At 37.2% G+C, this 17,679-nt stretch overlaps 4 protein-coding genes across 4 annotated transcripts; 2 read left to right on the forward strand and 2 right to left on the reverse strand.

Annotated features, from left to right (window-relative positions):
- Positions 1 to 902: 902 nt before the first annotated feature.
- LOC113722546 (uncharacterized) lies at positions 903 to 3,165 on the reverse strand. The gene is made up of 5 exons (XM_027245830.2): positions 2,730 to 3,165; positions 2,321 to 2,476; positions 2,134 to 2,199; positions 1,803 to 1,922; positions 903 to 1,186 (listed from the first exon to the last, which is right to left on the reverse strand). The coding sequence occupies exons 1-5, from the start codon at positions 3,072 to 3,074 to the stop codon at positions 1,043 to 1,045; spliced, it is 831 nt and encodes a 276-aa protein (XP_027101631.1). The 5' UTR covers positions 3,075 to 3,165; the 3' UTR covers positions 903 to 1,042.
- A 4,528-nt stretch (positions 3,166 to 7,693) lies between these two features.
- LOC113722555 (LYR motif-containing protein At3g19508-like) lies at positions 7,694 to 8,379 on the reverse strand. The gene is made up of 2 exons (XM_027245838.2): positions 8,067 to 8,379; positions 7,694 to 7,959 (listed from the first exon to the last, which is right to left on the reverse strand). The coding sequence occupies exons 1-2, from the start codon at positions 8,274 to 8,276 to the stop codon at positions 7,906 to 7,908; spliced, it is 264 nt and encodes an 87-aa protein (XP_027101639.1). The 5' UTR covers positions 8,277 to 8,379; the 3' UTR covers positions 7,694 to 7,905.
- An 866-nt stretch (positions 8,380 to 9,245) lies between these two features.
- On the forward strand, positions 9,246 to 11,117 carry LOC113724013 (uncharacterized). The gene has a single exon (XM_027246967.2). The coding sequence runs from the start codon at positions 9,246 to 9,248 to the stop codon at positions 11,115 to 11,117; it is 1,872 nt and encodes a 623-aa protein (XP_027102768.1).
- A 4,517-nt stretch (positions 11,118 to 15,634) lies between these two features.
- LOC113726488 (uncharacterized) lies at positions 15,635 to 17,617 on the forward strand. Its single transcript, XM_027250234.2, has 3 exons — positions 15,635 to 15,950; positions 16,754 to 16,920; positions 17,016 to 17,617. Exons 2-3 carry the CDS (start codon positions 16,771 to 16,773, stop codon positions 17,337 to 17,339), a joined length of 474 nt encoding a protein of 157 aa, XP_027106035.1. The 5' UTR covers positions 15,635 to 15,950; positions 16,754 to 16,770; the 3' UTR covers positions 17,340 to 17,617.
- Positions 17,618 to 17,679: the final 62 nt, after the last annotated feature.

A 17,679-nucleotide genomic window follows, 5' to 3' on the forward strand; every position in this document is an offset into this window, starting at 1 on the left:
CTCCTCCTCCTCCTCCTACTTCTTTCTTCTCCCTTCTCCTTCTTACCCTCCTTTCCCCCAATCCCAAACCCCTCTCCTACTCACGAGTGGTGGCTGTCACCACTCTAATCGCGACCTTTTTGTCACAACCAAGCCATAAGTGGTCGCGATTAGATTTGGTCGTGACCAAGAAGGTTGCGGTCAGTGGAAGGGAGAAGGAATTGGGGGTGGGGGAAGGAAAGGGATAAGAGAGGGAAGGGAGAAGGAATTGGGGGTGGGGAAAGGGAAGGGATAAGAGAGGGAAGAGAAGGGGAAAAGGAGGAAAGACAGGGAGAGGAAGGAGGGTCATGGGTATAGAGATGGTGGCGGTGGAGAGTGATGGATGATGGTGGTGTATTTTTTATTTTTTGTATATTTGAAATTATTTTTGATAGATTGTTTGAATATGTGTTTTTGAAATTTTTTGATTTATATATTATTATAGCATTATATATAAAAAAAATTTCAAAAATTGAGGAATCCAAACAAACCCGACCTCCTCGACAAACAATTTATTTCTCATTCAATTACTACTTTTTTTTTGGGGGTAATAATACACATAGGATACGCCTATGCAAGTCGTACGCATTAACCCAATAAGGAAAACACACAAGTACAACGACGGCAATGCAAGAGGTCTTTTTGCCCTTTTTTTTTCGAGTTTTGGTTGGATGACTTGGCTACAGTGAGTCATAAGATTTTCACAATAGCTCCGTATGATGGGACAATACAAAATTAGTGAACTCACAGGCTCCTGCTTGCCTAATTTGCCATCCTATAACTGCGAGTACCTACCATGTACCTTTTTGTTTCTTTTTCTAGTGATTTACGAGCACCATGTACTGCTACTGCTACTGCTACTGCTACTGCTACATCCTACCACCTTTACTTCTTTCTTCATCCGGGCAACAGTTTACAGCCATTTTTTTTTTCTGTTTCCCCTGCTTATCAACATTATGAAGTTTGCAGCATCTGTCCATCCATACAAAAAATTCATACTCCTACTTAATTATTGGTTTGATGATTACTTGTTGACCATAGCCGGTGACCAAAAATCGGCTCCATTAGTCTCTGCCACATGTAGCGTGAGCTCTACTGGGACCAGACATAACCCCTTGCTTCTTAGATCCGTCGTTGATTCGCCTTCCTTGCATTCTCCACCTTTTTCCTGTTTTTCACAGAGAAGAGGACGGTTATGATACCCTTTGGAGGGGCGCACGACCATAGTACAGTTAATTTAACCAACCAACCAACCATACCCAGGGAAGCTACAAAGCTATATACTACCTATGAACTTCTTCATCTTTACTTCACTGGTGTTTGCACCACTTAGGCAAGTAAGACTTCGATGATTTTTACAATGAAAAGGAATCCTATACGATGACATTACAGCAGGAGGCGTCAATTTTCCAATGACGACATTGCTGAATGTCATTGTGTGGTACGTACTCGAGTAGGAGTGGCGGGTTCACTTTTTCCCCCTTAGATCCAACAAATTGGTGGTGAAAATGAAATATAGTGTAGCGTCTCATCTTTCGCGTTTTCATTCAATATAAACTCCAGAGAAAAGTACTCCCTCCCAGTGAATAGCTTACCACAACATTCCTTGTGTTTAACCAATTAAAAGGTACATGCTCAAGACTTTATTAAACAAAGCCAACCCGAAAAAATACGTTAGAATTTTCCAGTCATCAAAACCAGAAAATTGACAGAGAAACCAGGGCCAGGGGCCAGGGTAAAGTCACAAGAAGCTTGTACCAGGAATATGCTGGGCGAGTACTTACAAGCAAGTAACGGGGCGAGGAAGGCAGACGCTGCAAGTATGGAGAACACAAGACCTGAACCTGATCCTGCAGAAATCTGATGTAACCCATCGCTTCGTGAAGTACTGATGCCGTATCCGTCTGCAGCGCTCCATCAGAGCGAGTACGTTAGTATTAGTAACATATGGTTTCAATTTTCTGTACCCAAAAGTACAACACGATGCAAAATCCAAAATGCAACATCAGAGATTTCTTCCCATAAGTAACTCCATGCTTTAATTCAAAACCCTTTTTGTTACAATGAAAATTGACAAAAAATAAAATAAAATAATTTACACTAACTAAAATCAACCTTGCCGAAGGGTGAAACGAGTTGCTGGAGAGCTATGACTCTTTCTCCAAGTTTCTCTTTTTTGACCTATGCCACACAAATTAATTTGAACAAACATCTTTAGCACAATATTGATTAATACAAAAAATGATGAGCTAGTGTGTGTGTGTGTCCTCGACATGCAAGTCCTCTTTCGGGGTTGTCTGACCTTTCCATGCCCCGTCGCCGTCTCAATCAAGTTATCAGCAGATTTCTTTTTCTTACAATTTGTCTGGCTTCCCGCCGGAGCTACATTACCGACGGCTGAGTTCTGAACTGGTTCATCGTTGACAGCGCCAATAGCCCCTGACACATTTCTCTTTTTCTGCACAACAAGACAAACCTCAAAATCCAGACATGCAAGGTCTGGGGTAGCTTAATCAATATCTTAGCTAGCCCATTATTGGCCTTAAAATTTTCAGTCACCCCAAAAAAAAAAAAAAAGGAATAAGAGAGAGAGAAAAGAATAAGAGCCGAAAAAGGATGTCCCCCACCCCCCCAAATCCCTTTTTTTGTTCTTTTACAGTTAGCATATATGCGGCTAAAAGAATGACGGGAGAAACTGCAAAACTACTTACGTTTGATTTTTGTGAAGAGCTAACGTTGGTCTTGCTTATAGAAGTAGTGATGTTGCTGTTTACAGTCGTTGAAGAGGCGGAAGATGAATCGCTGCATGTCACTCCTCCACTTTTTTGAGCAAATTTTGCAGTAATTTTCTCGAAAGTAAAATCAAAGTCTTGACTATTTTCATCACCAAAGCAGAGCATTTTGGGAGGAGTGGATGAAAATGAGGAGGTAGTAAAATTGAAGCAGACATCTGGGTCAAGATCATCTGCGACTTCTTCGGCAAAGAGGAGTTTCGAGTAGCTCCCCACGGCGAGAGGATCATCGTGATCTTCGAGTCCATCATCCCCACCTGCCATTCGATGACGATTTTACAGCTTGGACTAAAAATAAAGAAAGGAAAAGAAGCGCTGAAATGAAAAGGCTATTGAGAGGCAAGTGAGTGTGTGTGTGTGTGTGTGTGTGTGTGTTTTATAGGCTTATAGGAGATAACGACGGAAGCTGCTGTTGTGTGTGTAAAAGTGAAGCGGACAGAATTAGTTTAGGTGAGCCTATTAATTGTCTAGCTGTTTGTTTGTTTTGTTTTTTTTTAATAGGACAGTAATTGCTTGAGGAGTTAAATTTGCATTTGTTGTGCTCTTTTAAATCTTACTAATGTCCTACTCAATTACTCATTGACTGCTCTGGACACAAATTACTAGTTGTATTACTAGTATAATAAATCTTCTACCTCAGCATCAAGCGGAGTTTGGTTTGTTCTCTCTCCAGAGTCCAGACCTTCGATTGGCGTTACGGCCGTTACTTGCATTTCAAGACTTTGGTTTTATCGTCGCGGTCAAACTTCAGACCCCACCTTGCCCGAGAAAATTTGTGCTTTATTCATCCAAAGCAAATTAGGCAGCAATTTACGAGTAAAACCTTCTCCGAAGAAAAAAAAAAATAAAGATTGATGATGTAATATATATAAAATAAAATAATTATTTAATTAAAATATTTATAATACAAATAAAATAATAATATATTTTTAAAAAAACTTGTTATTCATACACACTTTCAGTACCTCTTGGCTTGGTCATTTTTTGGCTCTTCAATAAGTGAATTAGGCTCTTTGACTTGTTGACCACTGCAAAGACACTGAGTGAGAGGTTAACGGTTCGATCATTGTCTCTTATTATGTGCCGCCACTAATACATGGTTTTTCAAATCTAAACAAGTATGTAATACATATTTTTTAGTTCCCATTGATTTTTTCTAGACTCGATGGTAATTCAATTTCTGTCGATTCTTTCTAATTCAGTTAAATTAAATGGTGATTTAATCCCTTCTAACTTAGTTGGGTCCTTTTTAAGATACGTTAGCATAAAAATAGAAATAACATAGAAAGTGATCCTTTTTAGAGAGAGATAAATTGAATAATTCGGTGAAAGAAAGTGCAACTAAAAGGTCCCGGATTTAAACCCTTTCATTTACACACAAAAAAAAAAAAAAAATCACCTTTCCCTGTTTTCTTTTGTTGCGCCGTCAGATACTTCCAAAATGGAAAATCACTGCTCGAGTTCCAGCTTCCAGAACCTCTCGTATTCTATTAAATTAACTAATCACTAGCTATTGATTACTATCCCTATAAAATCTGTGGAAGGTCGTGAAATAATTTCAATTTCCAGCATATTGTAGCTAGTAGACCTGCATTTAGCTTCCATTACGATAGTTCTCCACAGCTAAATACACCCCAGAGGCGTGTAGACGTGACAGCACACAAGTCAGTTAAATGCGATCAAATTAAAGGCCAAAAGCATAGAATGACTAATGAAACAAGGAGTAAGCTAACCAAATCTAAAGTCCATTTCGGTCACTCCCTCTCTCCCACCTTAATATATTTGATTTTTTCCTTTCACACAATTTTTAAAAAAGATAGTTAATTTTATTGAAAGAATAAATTTAGGTAACTATCTTTCTAAAATATCCTTACATTATATGAAATATTATATTAAAAAAATTTTTTTTTTACTAAAACTTGCAATCCAACCTAAACTTTTGTCTCCAGTGAAAAACCACTACTAGTAAATGCGTTCCATTTTAATGATGCTTCATCCATTTTAATCTTCATAAATATTCTCCTTTTTCTTTTATTTAATGAAAGGGATGTCCATGTGTCACTGTTAAAATCAACCAATGGTGGAATTTCACTTTCATTAATTACGCGAAATGGATAATTTTACTGGAGTAATAGTTCTCTCTCTTCACTTCATTTTGAAACATTATATTATTTTCAGAGTGAGTTTATTATGTTCTTAATTATTTTATTTATCGTTGACCATTATTTTTATCAAGCTTCCCTAAGATACACTTCCCTTGTTTACTATACAAAAAAAAAAAAAAAGGGCCGTGAAATTTAGTAGTGACACGTGAACTTGTGCTAATGAAGGTAACGGAGCGACACTCAAATCTACGAACTTGTTCCATCGAGCTCGTTATTATCTTCTGAAACCGAGTAAACCCAGGCCAAGAGTTCTGCAGCCTACCCCGGTTTATTACTATTCTGTTTTCAAATCTTCTTACAAACTTTATGCTTTTGTTGGATCAGAAGACTCGATTTTGATATTTACGTGATAACAAATAAGTAGTGTGTAATTAAAATTGAAAATATATATATATATATATATATATGTATATGTATATATATGCAGAGATGACAATTGACAAGTAAGCCATGATGGAGCAGCTGAGCTAATTGAAGAAGAGAAGTGATCACATAGATGGAGGACACTTGGTTGAAACGTGGCGGATGGACGTTCAGAATTGACACGTGTGGAACAGTTTACTGGGAAAGCGGGAAATGTCGCCCAGAATGACTGATGGAGACAGGGTTTTGTTTTTTCAGTTCTTCTGAAAATAATAAAATATTAACAAAACGAAAACCTTCCCAAAACATCTGGTTCTTGGTTGACGTGTTCCTCCGACACTGCGTCCATCGTTCTTTGTTAATCTCCAAACACAGTATCCCACGCTCGTTACATTCGTTCAAGATTTCCATAATTATAATCATTCATGCTACTACTTTATGTTTAAGCGATATTTATAAACACTTTCAATAATTAATAGAGTGATTGGATTGTCAATTATTTGTTAAAATTTACTTACTTATGTCACCAATATATTTTTTTAATAATTATTTTTTTTTTGGAACAAAGGGAATTCTAACGCCGCTTAACAGGGGTACAAAATGAGAGCTACGAAATCAACTCCCAGCAACTCCCTAATCCGGTCTTTGTTGGGGGGGGGGGGGGGGGGGGGAGGGGTCTTCTAGAACTCCACACCGTTCTGATCGTTTACTCGCTAGTTAATCAGCACGCTCGCCCTTTTAATTAACATATAACACGTCAAAAAATACTCCCTCCGTCCCGTTTCGTTAGTTTTGATTTTTTTTTTCACACAGATTAAGAAAGTGTAATTAATTTGGTTGGAAACATAAATTTAGATTAATAATTTCCTAAAATATCCTTATGCTAATCACGAAGAGTGCCAATTAATATCAGATACAGCTAATGGGTTAGTATTGGAAAACCTTAATGTATTCAATGTAGTGGGTTAGTATTTAATAACAATGTATTAATAACAAGATATTTAATAAGGGTATTTTAGATAATTTGAAAGATTACTACATTTTTTAATGGGAAAGTAGACTATAATTTGGGACAGACGAAAAAGGAAAACAAGACTATCAAAGTGGGACGGAGGGAGTATTATAATATATTTTTTAAAATTATTTTAAATAATCTACTATCCAAACGCACAGTTTTCCTCGTAAGAAAATTAAGAGTAGACACTAATTGCATCTTGCTTTGGTATGGTGAGAGTTTGGCTAAATTTGGTTTGCCAATTATTTAAACTAAATATACGTTTTATATTCAAATTTTGGCTCAATGAGGATTTAGTTGAAGTTGATTTGTTAATTATTCAAACCAAATATGAACGCAATTTGCGTCCATTAAACTTTCAAACTTAATTTAATATTGATTTAATTAATACAAAATGTAAAATTTACATGTCAAAAATTCAAAGTATTCATGCCCTACGTGAAAAAGTTCATCTCGATTCGACTATGTAAATAAACAACTCAAAATTCAAACCACTTCTACAAAAATTAGACTAATTTCAGAAACGTCCCCTGATGTTTCTAACAATTATACTTATCTCCCTTGATTTGATAGTTTTAGTAACAAAACTTTAAAATAATATTGAATTGGTCAAAATTTTAAATGAAGATCCAAAAATACCCTTATGTAATGAGTTTTAATTTATTTTTCTTTACAATTATAAGATTATCTATTATATTTATAAGGAAAGGGTGCCAAATTTTTCATGTCCATACATACTATTTGATAAATAATTATAATAATAATTTTATCACTATGATAGAATTTTTTTGATAGTATTTTATTATGAATTTAGATTTATAAGTTAGAAAAGAAAATGTTGAAATAGTTCATGTAGAGTTTATTAATTTTTCGAGTAATAGGATTATCATAACTTAACTGTGATTTTGGGCCATTTCTTTTTGATTTATTGTTAATTTTAATACCAAAAAATATAAAACAAAGATCAGCATAAACATTATATTACATATAAAATTAACTCGTTAAAAAATATCACTGATTCAACATTTAATTATAATAGAAATTAGAAGCAATAGTGATAGTTCTACAGTTTTATTGGTAAAAAATTTAAAAAATGCAATATGAAGGAAAAAGAATAAAAAAATAAATTTAAAATTGATTCTGAGTATAAACACACTAAATAAAAAAATTTCTTTAAAATAATTAAGGATAAAATGATCATTTTAAATGATAAAATTGGTACGTGCTAAATTAATTAGACTCCTTTCCGTCTCCCATCAAAGCACCTTTGAAGTTTGAACCTAAAAGTTTCCACCATGGCAACCAAAGAAGAAGGGTAATAAATAAGTGAAAATATAAACTTGGACGAAATCGAGAACTTTCCGATTATAAGAATCGAGAACTTCAGCGAGGGAAGCATAGCAATGGAGCAAACCCGATGGGTAATTACATCAAACAGAGGTTCATCTCGAATTTATAGGAGACAAACGTCACTTATTGTTAACACGAAAACGAGCCTTTAACTACCGTCTGTGGGCAGTTACATCAAACACTTCGTATGCAAGGGAAAAACTCAGGCCTCACAGACACCTTTCAGCTTCTCAGCCACGGATTGATCCACTGAATACTACACCCCAGAAAAAAGGAAAAAAAAAAATCAGCTCTTGACGTCAGTTAATGTAGACATGGACATGGGAATTTAGTTTAACAACGTATGGGTGGATACGCGTTTACCTTGTTAAGGACCCAGAGGGAATGGGCATAAGTGCGTTGGAGGAGTTCGTGGACAGCTTGGGTGTCTTTTGGGTCGACATCTCGGTAGTTGACGAAGTTTTCGCGGGCATATTTGGCATAGTAACCTCTAGTGTCCTGCGGAAGTCGCCTAATCAGCCTCAGCACTTCCCCGTAGGCTCTTAAAGCTTTCTGCATTTTGCTACAAACCATCCTTCAAAACTCTTGTTGCAATGCTGCAATAATATTTAAAGCTAAATCGCGAACGGTAAAATGTTTCTTTCGCATGGGTGGGGTAGAGAAGGCCCGCTCCCCATGTATGGGATAGACCGTCCTTGATATAGGAATTGGGCTTAATCCATGTTAGACCTTTCAATTTAGTCAAGCAGCCCGACCCATGTCATAGGCAAACGTTGGAGTGCTTCATCTTTGAGCAAGCTTAAATTATGGCAAAACCGTATCCAACCATTTCAAAGCGCAGATAAAAAAACGCACCATGTATGTGAAGCATTATTAACTTCTTAAAAGAAAAAACAAAAATAAGTATTAACATGCTTTTGGCATCCAAAATTGTTGTATGCCAAGGGGGATGAGCCTCACAAGCTCCATTTTAAATCAATTTGTCCCTGTGGTGCAAGCAAATTAGAGTAGGGGTGTAAATGGATTTAGGTAAGATATAAAAATATTAGAATAGAGTATTAGAAAAAGTCTAAAATAAGATTTTTACCTCGAATATGAAATGGACGGGTGAGATCCGAGATCCAAAGCAAAGATATTATATTTTTTATTTGGTAACTAGATTAGAATTTGGTGTCAAAATTGATTTAGAAGATAGGTTGAATTATGTTTTGGTATTGTAATTAGAATAGGATTTGTGGTTATATTTCTCTGTTTCAGCACTCGGAGTCCTAGGTTTGAGCGGAGGGAAATTAGCGAATTGAAACAAAATATTTTGTTTCCTCCCGAATTTTTCTTATTATTTATTATTTGTAAGATTTTAATGTTACTATTATTGCGTGATTTTTCCTGCTAACAATCCAGTACAAGTGCTTCTATGTTCTATCATCTAATGCAATCCCAGTACATTTCAAATGCTGAGACCACAAAAACTATACATGGCAAAAAAGAAAAGAAAAGAAAAGATAATCACATGTAAATATCACCAGCAATCAATGCAGGGAAATGAAAACCTCAAATCGACAAGTCTCCCCCGAGACCACCACCAGTTTGATTCGGATGAAGTCAACCCACGTCGCGGACAAAACTGTCTCCAAGGTGGCTGTACTTCCTTCACTCATTCCCTGTATATATGACCTCATGGCTCTTCAGCAGTCACTCCTCCTCTACCCGCCGAAACCCTACTTACAGCCTTACGGCAACAAAGATATGGAAACCACAAAACTGACCGCTCATCAAGAAAGCATGGATATATGGTCATGGATTTGTGAACTTCCCGACTCGGAAGATTGGTTCGCCGAGTCAACCTCACTCAGTTATCAACTCACAAGTTCCAAACCAATCTCCAACTCAACCCAGACGTCGATTCAACTCAGAGCTGAGAGAACATTTGAGCCCAACTCGGAAGTATCGCTAACTTTCTCAGTCGTGTTCCAAAAGTACTCTGATAGTACAGAGGCTGAAGCCTCGACTGCTACCCTCTGGGTTTCTGACAAGTGTCACCTTGCTCAAGACAAGCCATTCTTGCCTCTGGTCCTCCAACTCCTCCAGGAGATAATCTCCCGTTCACCCAATGCCCACGACAGCACCTGTCCCCGCTCACAGCTCCAGAAGCTCAAACCCGAGCCCATTGCATGGATTCTGGACTCGCACTCCCCAGAATCCTTCTCAAGCTTCTTCCACCTCATCTTCCTCGCCCGACTTTTCTGGATATGCGTGTTTGACGCACCATCTGAAGTCGGTTCTCTATACTTCCATTCATTACTCGCTCCAAACTTGGGTGCATTCTCGTGCAAGCAGGCGCCGGTCTTGAGAACTTTCTTTGTTTCAGTAGGGACCGACGTGGAGCTGTGTCTCATGCGGGCTTTCGGATATATGCTGGCAAAATCATTGATTTTCCGTCAAGTCGGGGGCCTAGAGGCAGGATTAAAAGCGCTAGCGCCTTCTGCATCTCATCGTCTTGGTTTCTCATACGCAACGGAGTCTCATGGGCTGTGGATTCTGAAAGGCTACACTCCAGTCACAGCCATGGACTGCGCAACATCGAATCGAAATCCTAACATGCATCAGTTTCCCGTGATTGAACCCAAAGAATCTGCGCTAAGATATTCTCTGGGACATCAGCAGCTGGAGGCTGTTATTCAGCTGGAGTACAAAGTGGAATTCTGTGATGCGTTTATCCGAGTTCACGCACTTGTGGACAACATTCGCCTCCACGTTGTAAAGCTAGGATTCAAGAGCAAGGAGTCGGGCGATGATGATGATGTTTTGAGAAACGAGAGGCATTTTCCATCACGGGTTCGAGTTTGGGTTGGGCCCGAGATTGGGGCCAGTTACGTGGGCGGCTTGAGTTTGGGCCGGTCTACGGGCAACGTGGAGAGGGAGGTGGAAATCCAAAAAATCTTCAAGGGCAGTTCCGGGGAAGAGATAACAACACCCAAGGTGATGGGGGTGGCAAGAATGGCAACGAGAACAAAAATGAAAAATTGGAGGTGGGACCAAGACGTGGAAGGAAATGCAGGTATTTTTGATGGGATGTTATGCGACAATACAACTGGAAAGGAGGTTGCCACGTGGAAGCCGTCTACTGGGGGTCGTGAAAATGATCTTGCGGTGAATAGTTTCATGAGAAGGAACAGGGCGTTTACCAAGAGTGGAGGGGTGGTGTTCGCCGGCGAGGAGTGCTGCGGTGGGAATGGAGGAGTAGGGTGGAGATTGAACAAGGAAATGGAAGGGAGTGTGTTGAAATGGAGAATTGGTGGTCAGGTTTGGCTAACTTATTGGCCAAATGACGTAAAGAGTTCATATTATGAGACGAAATGCGTTGAGTGGTGTGATGAGGTCGATTTACCTTTAATTCCTGGCAAATATAGTTAAACGTAGCAAGGGAGGTGTATATAAGGCGTATATGGTCCATTGCAAAAGTGCTCAGATTTCATAGTTTTTTCTTCTTTTTTTTTTTTTTTTTTTTGGGGGGGGGGGGGGGTGTGGGGAGGAGAGATTTCATATTGTGGTGTACTATTAGCATGCCGTAGCATGTTCTCCCATATAGATTCTAGACTCTAGAGTGGTCAAAGGATCTTGATTAAGATGCTTTCCTGTTTGTAAAATACACTTCTGAAGTAAGTAAATGATATTACAAATTATTATTAAAATATTTTTGAATTTGTGTCGGCAATTGAAGAAGGCGAAAAGGATGGGAGGGTTAAAAGAAAAGATTAATTTTTCTTATATTGAGAGTGTATAGGCTATCATCGTTTGATTCATGATAATTACGCAAAAGTTGAATATGTCATGAATCAAACAATGATAGTATATACACTGTCGGTGTATATAAAATTTACTGTAAAAAAACAAAGAAAGAAAGAAAGAAAGAAAGAATATGAGACAGCGTGTAATACCTTGGTCCCCAAATGCTCAATTAGTTGCTTTTCTTCTGGCAAACACTAATCAGTTAAATAACCTTAGGAGCTGTATTTCTACTATATGTTTGTACTTTAGTACCTCTTATATCATTGTGCACTAGACTTCCCTGCCCAATTGTAAATTGCATTCTGGAGTTTTTCGGTATTTTAAGTCCGACTAACATCCATGTTTCCTCCACACAATTCCTGGGCCAATGCTTGGGCCTTGTGCCAGAGAGAAGCATTGTTTGCAGTGCTTGGGGTTGGGGTACAGGTTGATGGACTGGAACTTATTTGTCAGAAAAAGCAAGGGTTAATTCCAAAATTCCTACTTGAGAAATGCTCTTTCCTCACTTTGCCACCTTGATTATTCAATTGCATCAATCTCTTCTTGTGACATTATTTGATTCCCAATTAGGTACAATTGTGGCATTGAGTATCCAATTTTCCATTGAATTGGTCGTCTGCGAAGCACATAATTAGTGAAAAGATGAAATTACCTTTACGTAAAATCATTGGGTTTCCAAAAAAAAAAAAAAAAGAATGGAGACGTTAACTCCATGAACCATCATCTCTCTTGCTTAGCTAGAATCCTGATTTAATCACCTCAACATAATTCTATTTTCAGTAGTAAAAGAGTCAATAACAAGGACAATCAAGAAAGTCACACATCACCTACAATTTTAACAAGATATAGTACAGCTATAGTAGATTGAAAGAGAAGTGACCAGAGAACATGTGATAATAGTAGTGTTATGAAATATCACTTGAAAATTAATGGTTATATTTTTAGTAAGTCAACTAGAGATCATGCGTGGGGGTAAATTGGTTTGTACATAAAATCAAGTATTTGGACATGACCAATTCATTCAATAATTTGGGCATTCCGTACCAATTGTACTCGTTTCGAAAACATGTAAAACTACAAGGAGGAAATTGATGCAATTGAACGATCAAGGTGGCAAAGAACATTTTACCAAGTAAGTTGATAGGTTGCATTTTTTTCATTAATTTTACAGTTATTTCCCTCTTTTATTGTACCAAATATTTTGTTAATTAATGGATTCTATTTATATTTGGTATTTGGTGCTACTTGTAGGGCGTTGGAGCGAAAAATGTTTAAAAGGGGTAATTTTTGTAAAATTGATCGTCAAGCATGGGTTTTCCAATTCGAAATTGGGTTTACGTTGATTATTGGCAGAATATTAGAAAATTATCATTTTTTTAGATATTTATTTATAAAACAATTGGCATTATTCTTGGAGTTACCTTTTTTAATTAGAATTCTAGTTTCGGTTGTCCAAGTGAGAAGCCGAATTAATTATTAATTAGTAGTCATTAGGAATCTTATGATCAGGGGAAGAGACGGCCGCTTGGCCTTGTAGCCAATCTTTTTGTTTTCTCTAGTTTTTCTCATTATCAAAGACTAGGATGGCCGGCTCTTGTCTTTTTCTTTCATATGCCTGTTCCATCGCATGACTTATTGGGAATGAACAACCATTAATCATTCTTTTGATTTTGTAGCTTTTCCTTATTCTTATTCATTGGGGTTTGTCATCCAAATTGAGGACTATGCATGCGGCAATTATCTCTGAAATTTTGCGTGGGATTGTTCCAACAAAGATCAGCTAAATCTCTTTTTCTAGTCAAGGAATAACGGAGGTTCTGATTCATCTAAAAATTATGAAATCAAATTAATTTTATTTATTCATCTGATTTATTGGTATGTATATATTATCTGATTGTAGTGCTTATGGTTATTTATTAATTGAGTATCTTGGATTCGGACGTTGAATTAATTGTTCTAAAATAGTGACAACTGGCATGATTGGATTTGTGTCAGAAAAATAAGCGGGCTAATTTAAAATAACCATGATAGTATGTTATTTGATTAGAATAGGATTCATCTAATATATAAGGCAATTGGGAAATTAAATCTTACGGGCGCACCTAAGATTGTTTCTCGATTAGAGTAGTGATTAACGAGCATACCTTAATCATCGACACAGTAAGGAGGAGTTTACTGTCATCGCTTGTTTGACAGTTATAACTTATTTATCAGTTACTAATTGAAAACTACCTTTGCATCAATGATCAATTAGATGAACCATTGTTGAAGTTACTTCTTGGCTAAAGCTTAGTTATTATTAATTTGGTTTTAATAATTTGCCGTTAATTTTTAGTTGGTTATTCGTTTTTATTTGCATCGTTTAATTATTATCATTTATATACGAAAACACCCCTCTTGTTAGTTTGAATTTCAAAAAAAACAATTACTCTTAGTTCCTGTAGATTTGATCCTACTTATTACTATCTATAGAAATTAACTTTTGTTTGAATAGATTTTTATTATTGCACAGTCTCGACAACTTGTCATAAGTGTAATGGAATTAACCCAAACAAGAAATAGAATTAAAACCTTATCTCTTACCATCTTACACTTTACGTGGGCTGCCACTTTAGAAGTGATTTCGGATGGATGTGTAGTGCACTCACTATCCTGAATTTTTTTAAATAAGGTCATATTTAAAAGTAGCATATTAGCGGGGAGTAAGTTGAAACCTTGCTTTTCATCTCACCAAACTTTAATGCGTTAACTGTCACTAGAGCTGTAAAACGAACTGAGCTGTTCGTTAGCTCGGTTCGTTTCGACTCGTTCGTGTTCGTGAAAGGCTCGTTCGAAATTTTAAACGAACCGAGTTCGAACGAATTTTTTTGTTCGATTAATAATCGAGCGAACACGAACATGTTCGTGAGTTTTAACGAACGTTCGCGAGCATGCTAAACGAACGTTCGCGAACACGAGTATGTTCGCGAGTTTTAACGAACGTTCGTGAACATAGACATAATTATCATTTGACAAATATTAGGGTTAATTTTATGGCTGGACTTTTATATTTGGAGGGCAAATTTCTTTGTTTTATTTGTTGTTTTTATGTTAATGTTAGTTATATAGTCAATGAATAATAGAATTTAGTCACTTAGTGCTTTAATTATTTTTAAGAATAATTAATAATTTGCATGGCATATTTAAAGCATAAAATAATTTGGATTCGAGCATTTCGAACATGTTCGCGAACGGCTCGTTTATGTTAAACTAGCCAAACACGAACTCGAACTCGAACACGGATTTTACTTAACGAACCGAACACGAACACAAGTTTGGAGTTCGAAAACTAACGAACGAATACGAACGTTGTTCGAACTGCTTAACGAACAGAGCTCAAACATGAGATATTCGGTTCGATTCGGTTCGTTTACAGCTCTAACTGTCACTAGCCCTTGAACCCTTGACTGTGGCATATTAGTGGGGAGTAAGTTGAAACATTGTTTTTCATCTCGCCAAACTGGGTTTGTTTGGATTGTAAGTTATTTGGGATTATTTGAAATATTTTTACTGTAACACTTTTTGTGATGTGATATATGTGAGATAAAAAGGTAATTGGAAAGATAAAAAGGTGTATTGAAAATTGTAATGATGATGTAAGTAAATAAAACTGAATAAATAATGCACAATCCAAACAAACCATTTAATGCATTAACGGTCACCAGCCCTTGAACTCTTGACTTTTACTTTCACCAAATTTTAATGCATTAGTGATGGTCACAAACCAACGGTGCTTAGTCTCCACTAGTTTCCATTTGAGCCTTTTCAGATTCCTATGGCATAGAAAAAAATAGAATTAAAGACTGACACTGACTGGACACAATAATTAAATTAAATTAATGCGATCGGCAGAAAATCAATTTAGAATTGCAAGTGAAGTCCGAGGTAGAAACAGACAAAGATGGCCACGAGAAAAGCTGGTTCTGATGGCATCCCAGACGGTGCATCGAGCTATCGTGCAACTCCTTGGGGCTTTACGACCAAAATAGAGAATATTAAAAACTAGAAAAGAAAATAATTACCCTAGAGCTAAAATTTTTTTTTTTTAAATGCCGTAGCACTAATTTTAGAAGGTTAAAAAATCGTGCGATCAACAAATATGAAAAATAAAAAAATGGAAGGGAAAAAATCCTAGAAGCCTCCAACCCCAGGCAGGCTTGTCAAAACCCAAAAAGTCTTTCTGCCTCCCGACGGGACATAACTGTTCAAGTGTTCATTTAATCAAAGCTCCGTCAGATGATCATGTGAAGTGAAGGGCTTTTTGGGTTTGTCGGTGCTTTTTACAAACCTGTACTAGCCAACCATGTCCGTGTTCTCTCCAAAGTCCTCCTCTTGCTGAAGTTCGGCTTTACGGAGGACGGGGCAAGCTGACTCTTGGTGATTTTGATCATTCCATTCCCAAGTTTACCAGCTTAACGGGTTAGTTTTCAGTAGTAATTAGCCTTCACGTATGGATGCCCCAACTAAGCATAAACATGCACATCCAAGGTTCCAAAATTTACTGCTCATGTCTTCTGTTCATGTCTTTGTTTTCTTTGTAGGTTTAAGCTTTTTTAAGTTGATGATCAATGGGTCCAATTAAAGTGTTTGTCTGACCAATACAGTAATACTACTATGTAAATATGCAAGTGGTAAGTTGTCGAAGTAGAATGATCGTTTGGAAGATGTTACACGAGAGCCAAATTTCTATCACTATAATCTTGGTAAGGATCGTGCTAGGTGCAATGCAGACTGGTAGAAAATTTGGAGCTGATTTGATAGTCTCACTTTTGAGTTTGTGGTCCTTGGTGAGTTGGTGTAAAGCTGTAAATTGGGATTGTAGTGTGGATTCATCGAATTGTAATTCTATAATTGGTTTTTAAGAAGGGGAAAAAGAGAGAGAAAAATAGTGGGGGGGGGGGATGGGGTTTGGGAGGAAGAGGAGGGAATGGAATAGGGACAATGGACCCTTGGCCCCTCTATCTTTTCCTTCTAAATCGGACCCCTATTCAACAAGTACATAAATCTACTAGTCTCTTGTCTCACTAATGCAACAACGACCCTCAAAGAGAGCAGAAAACGCTTGCACTAGTTTTGGCGTGTGTGTTTCACCGTATATTTACAATTTCACTAATTTCTTCAATGTAAACCAATGCTGGGGCAAATCAATTCATCAAAAAGACAATCACCAAGATGTCTTAATAGTACGCTTGAATTATGATATCGCTTCGTTGTTTCTACAGGTTGAGGAACTAGCAGGATGAGTTCACTTGAAGTCTCTGACCTGAAATGTTCTAAAGGCTTTGAACTGAAGTGTAAATGTGGGCTGACGGCAGGACGAAGAGTATCAAGAACACGTGCAAACCTGTTTAGGTTGTTCTATAATTGTCCTAAGAGTGATTTTGCTGATGTAAGTATGCATTTTCTGGCTTTCACGCGTGAGAATGTTGTCTGCTACCTTCCACATGTATCATACTTAAATGATGCTGCTTCAATCATTGCCAGCAATGTGAGTTCTTTGAGTGGGCTGATGATCTCTCTCCAACTGGTGATAAGCATTTGGACGAGATCAATGAAATTAGCAGTGAGTGCAGACGGTTACAAGAAAGAATTGATCTCATCCGAGAAGAACATGACACTGAAAGGGCTGCTTGGATCAGGGAAAGGGAGCAGCTAATGTCACAATTATTATCTGTTAAGATGGAGCTTGATCAGATGAAGACCAGAATCAAGATAGTGCATGAGTCAGATCTTATGCCTCCTTATGATGAAAAATTATCTAATCCAAAAGATGAGGAGGATGATCCAGTGGTGATACAAACTGTTTAGACAGAGCAGCAGTTGCATCTGCTATCAAGCATCCGATAGTGAACTGTTGACCCCATTTTGTTAACTATAGGAGCAATTATAATATATTTTGTAGCGCTGCTCTTGATTATTATGTTTTGGTCCCTCCTGGCTAAGGCTTATTAGGCGTCTTGATGCTAATATGGATAACATATGATGTGATGGAGACATGAGAGGCTAACTTGAAGCGTGGCGTGTCTTGTTCCCATGACCCAGTTTCTACCCTGTATATATAAATGTTTATGACGACTTCGTGTGAATTATTTTGTTCTAATGTCATCCAGTTGTTCATTTCCTGTACTGGCAACTATGCTCCTGTAAT

Source organism: Coffea arabica, chromosome 2c (genome assembly GCF_036785885.1).
Source record: "Coffea arabica cultivar ET-39 chromosome 2c, Coffea Arabica ET-39 HiFi, whole genome shotgun sequence".
Lineage (NCBI taxonomy): Eukaryota > Viridiplantae > Streptophyta > Magnoliopsida > Gentianales > Rubiaceae > Coffea > Coffea arabica.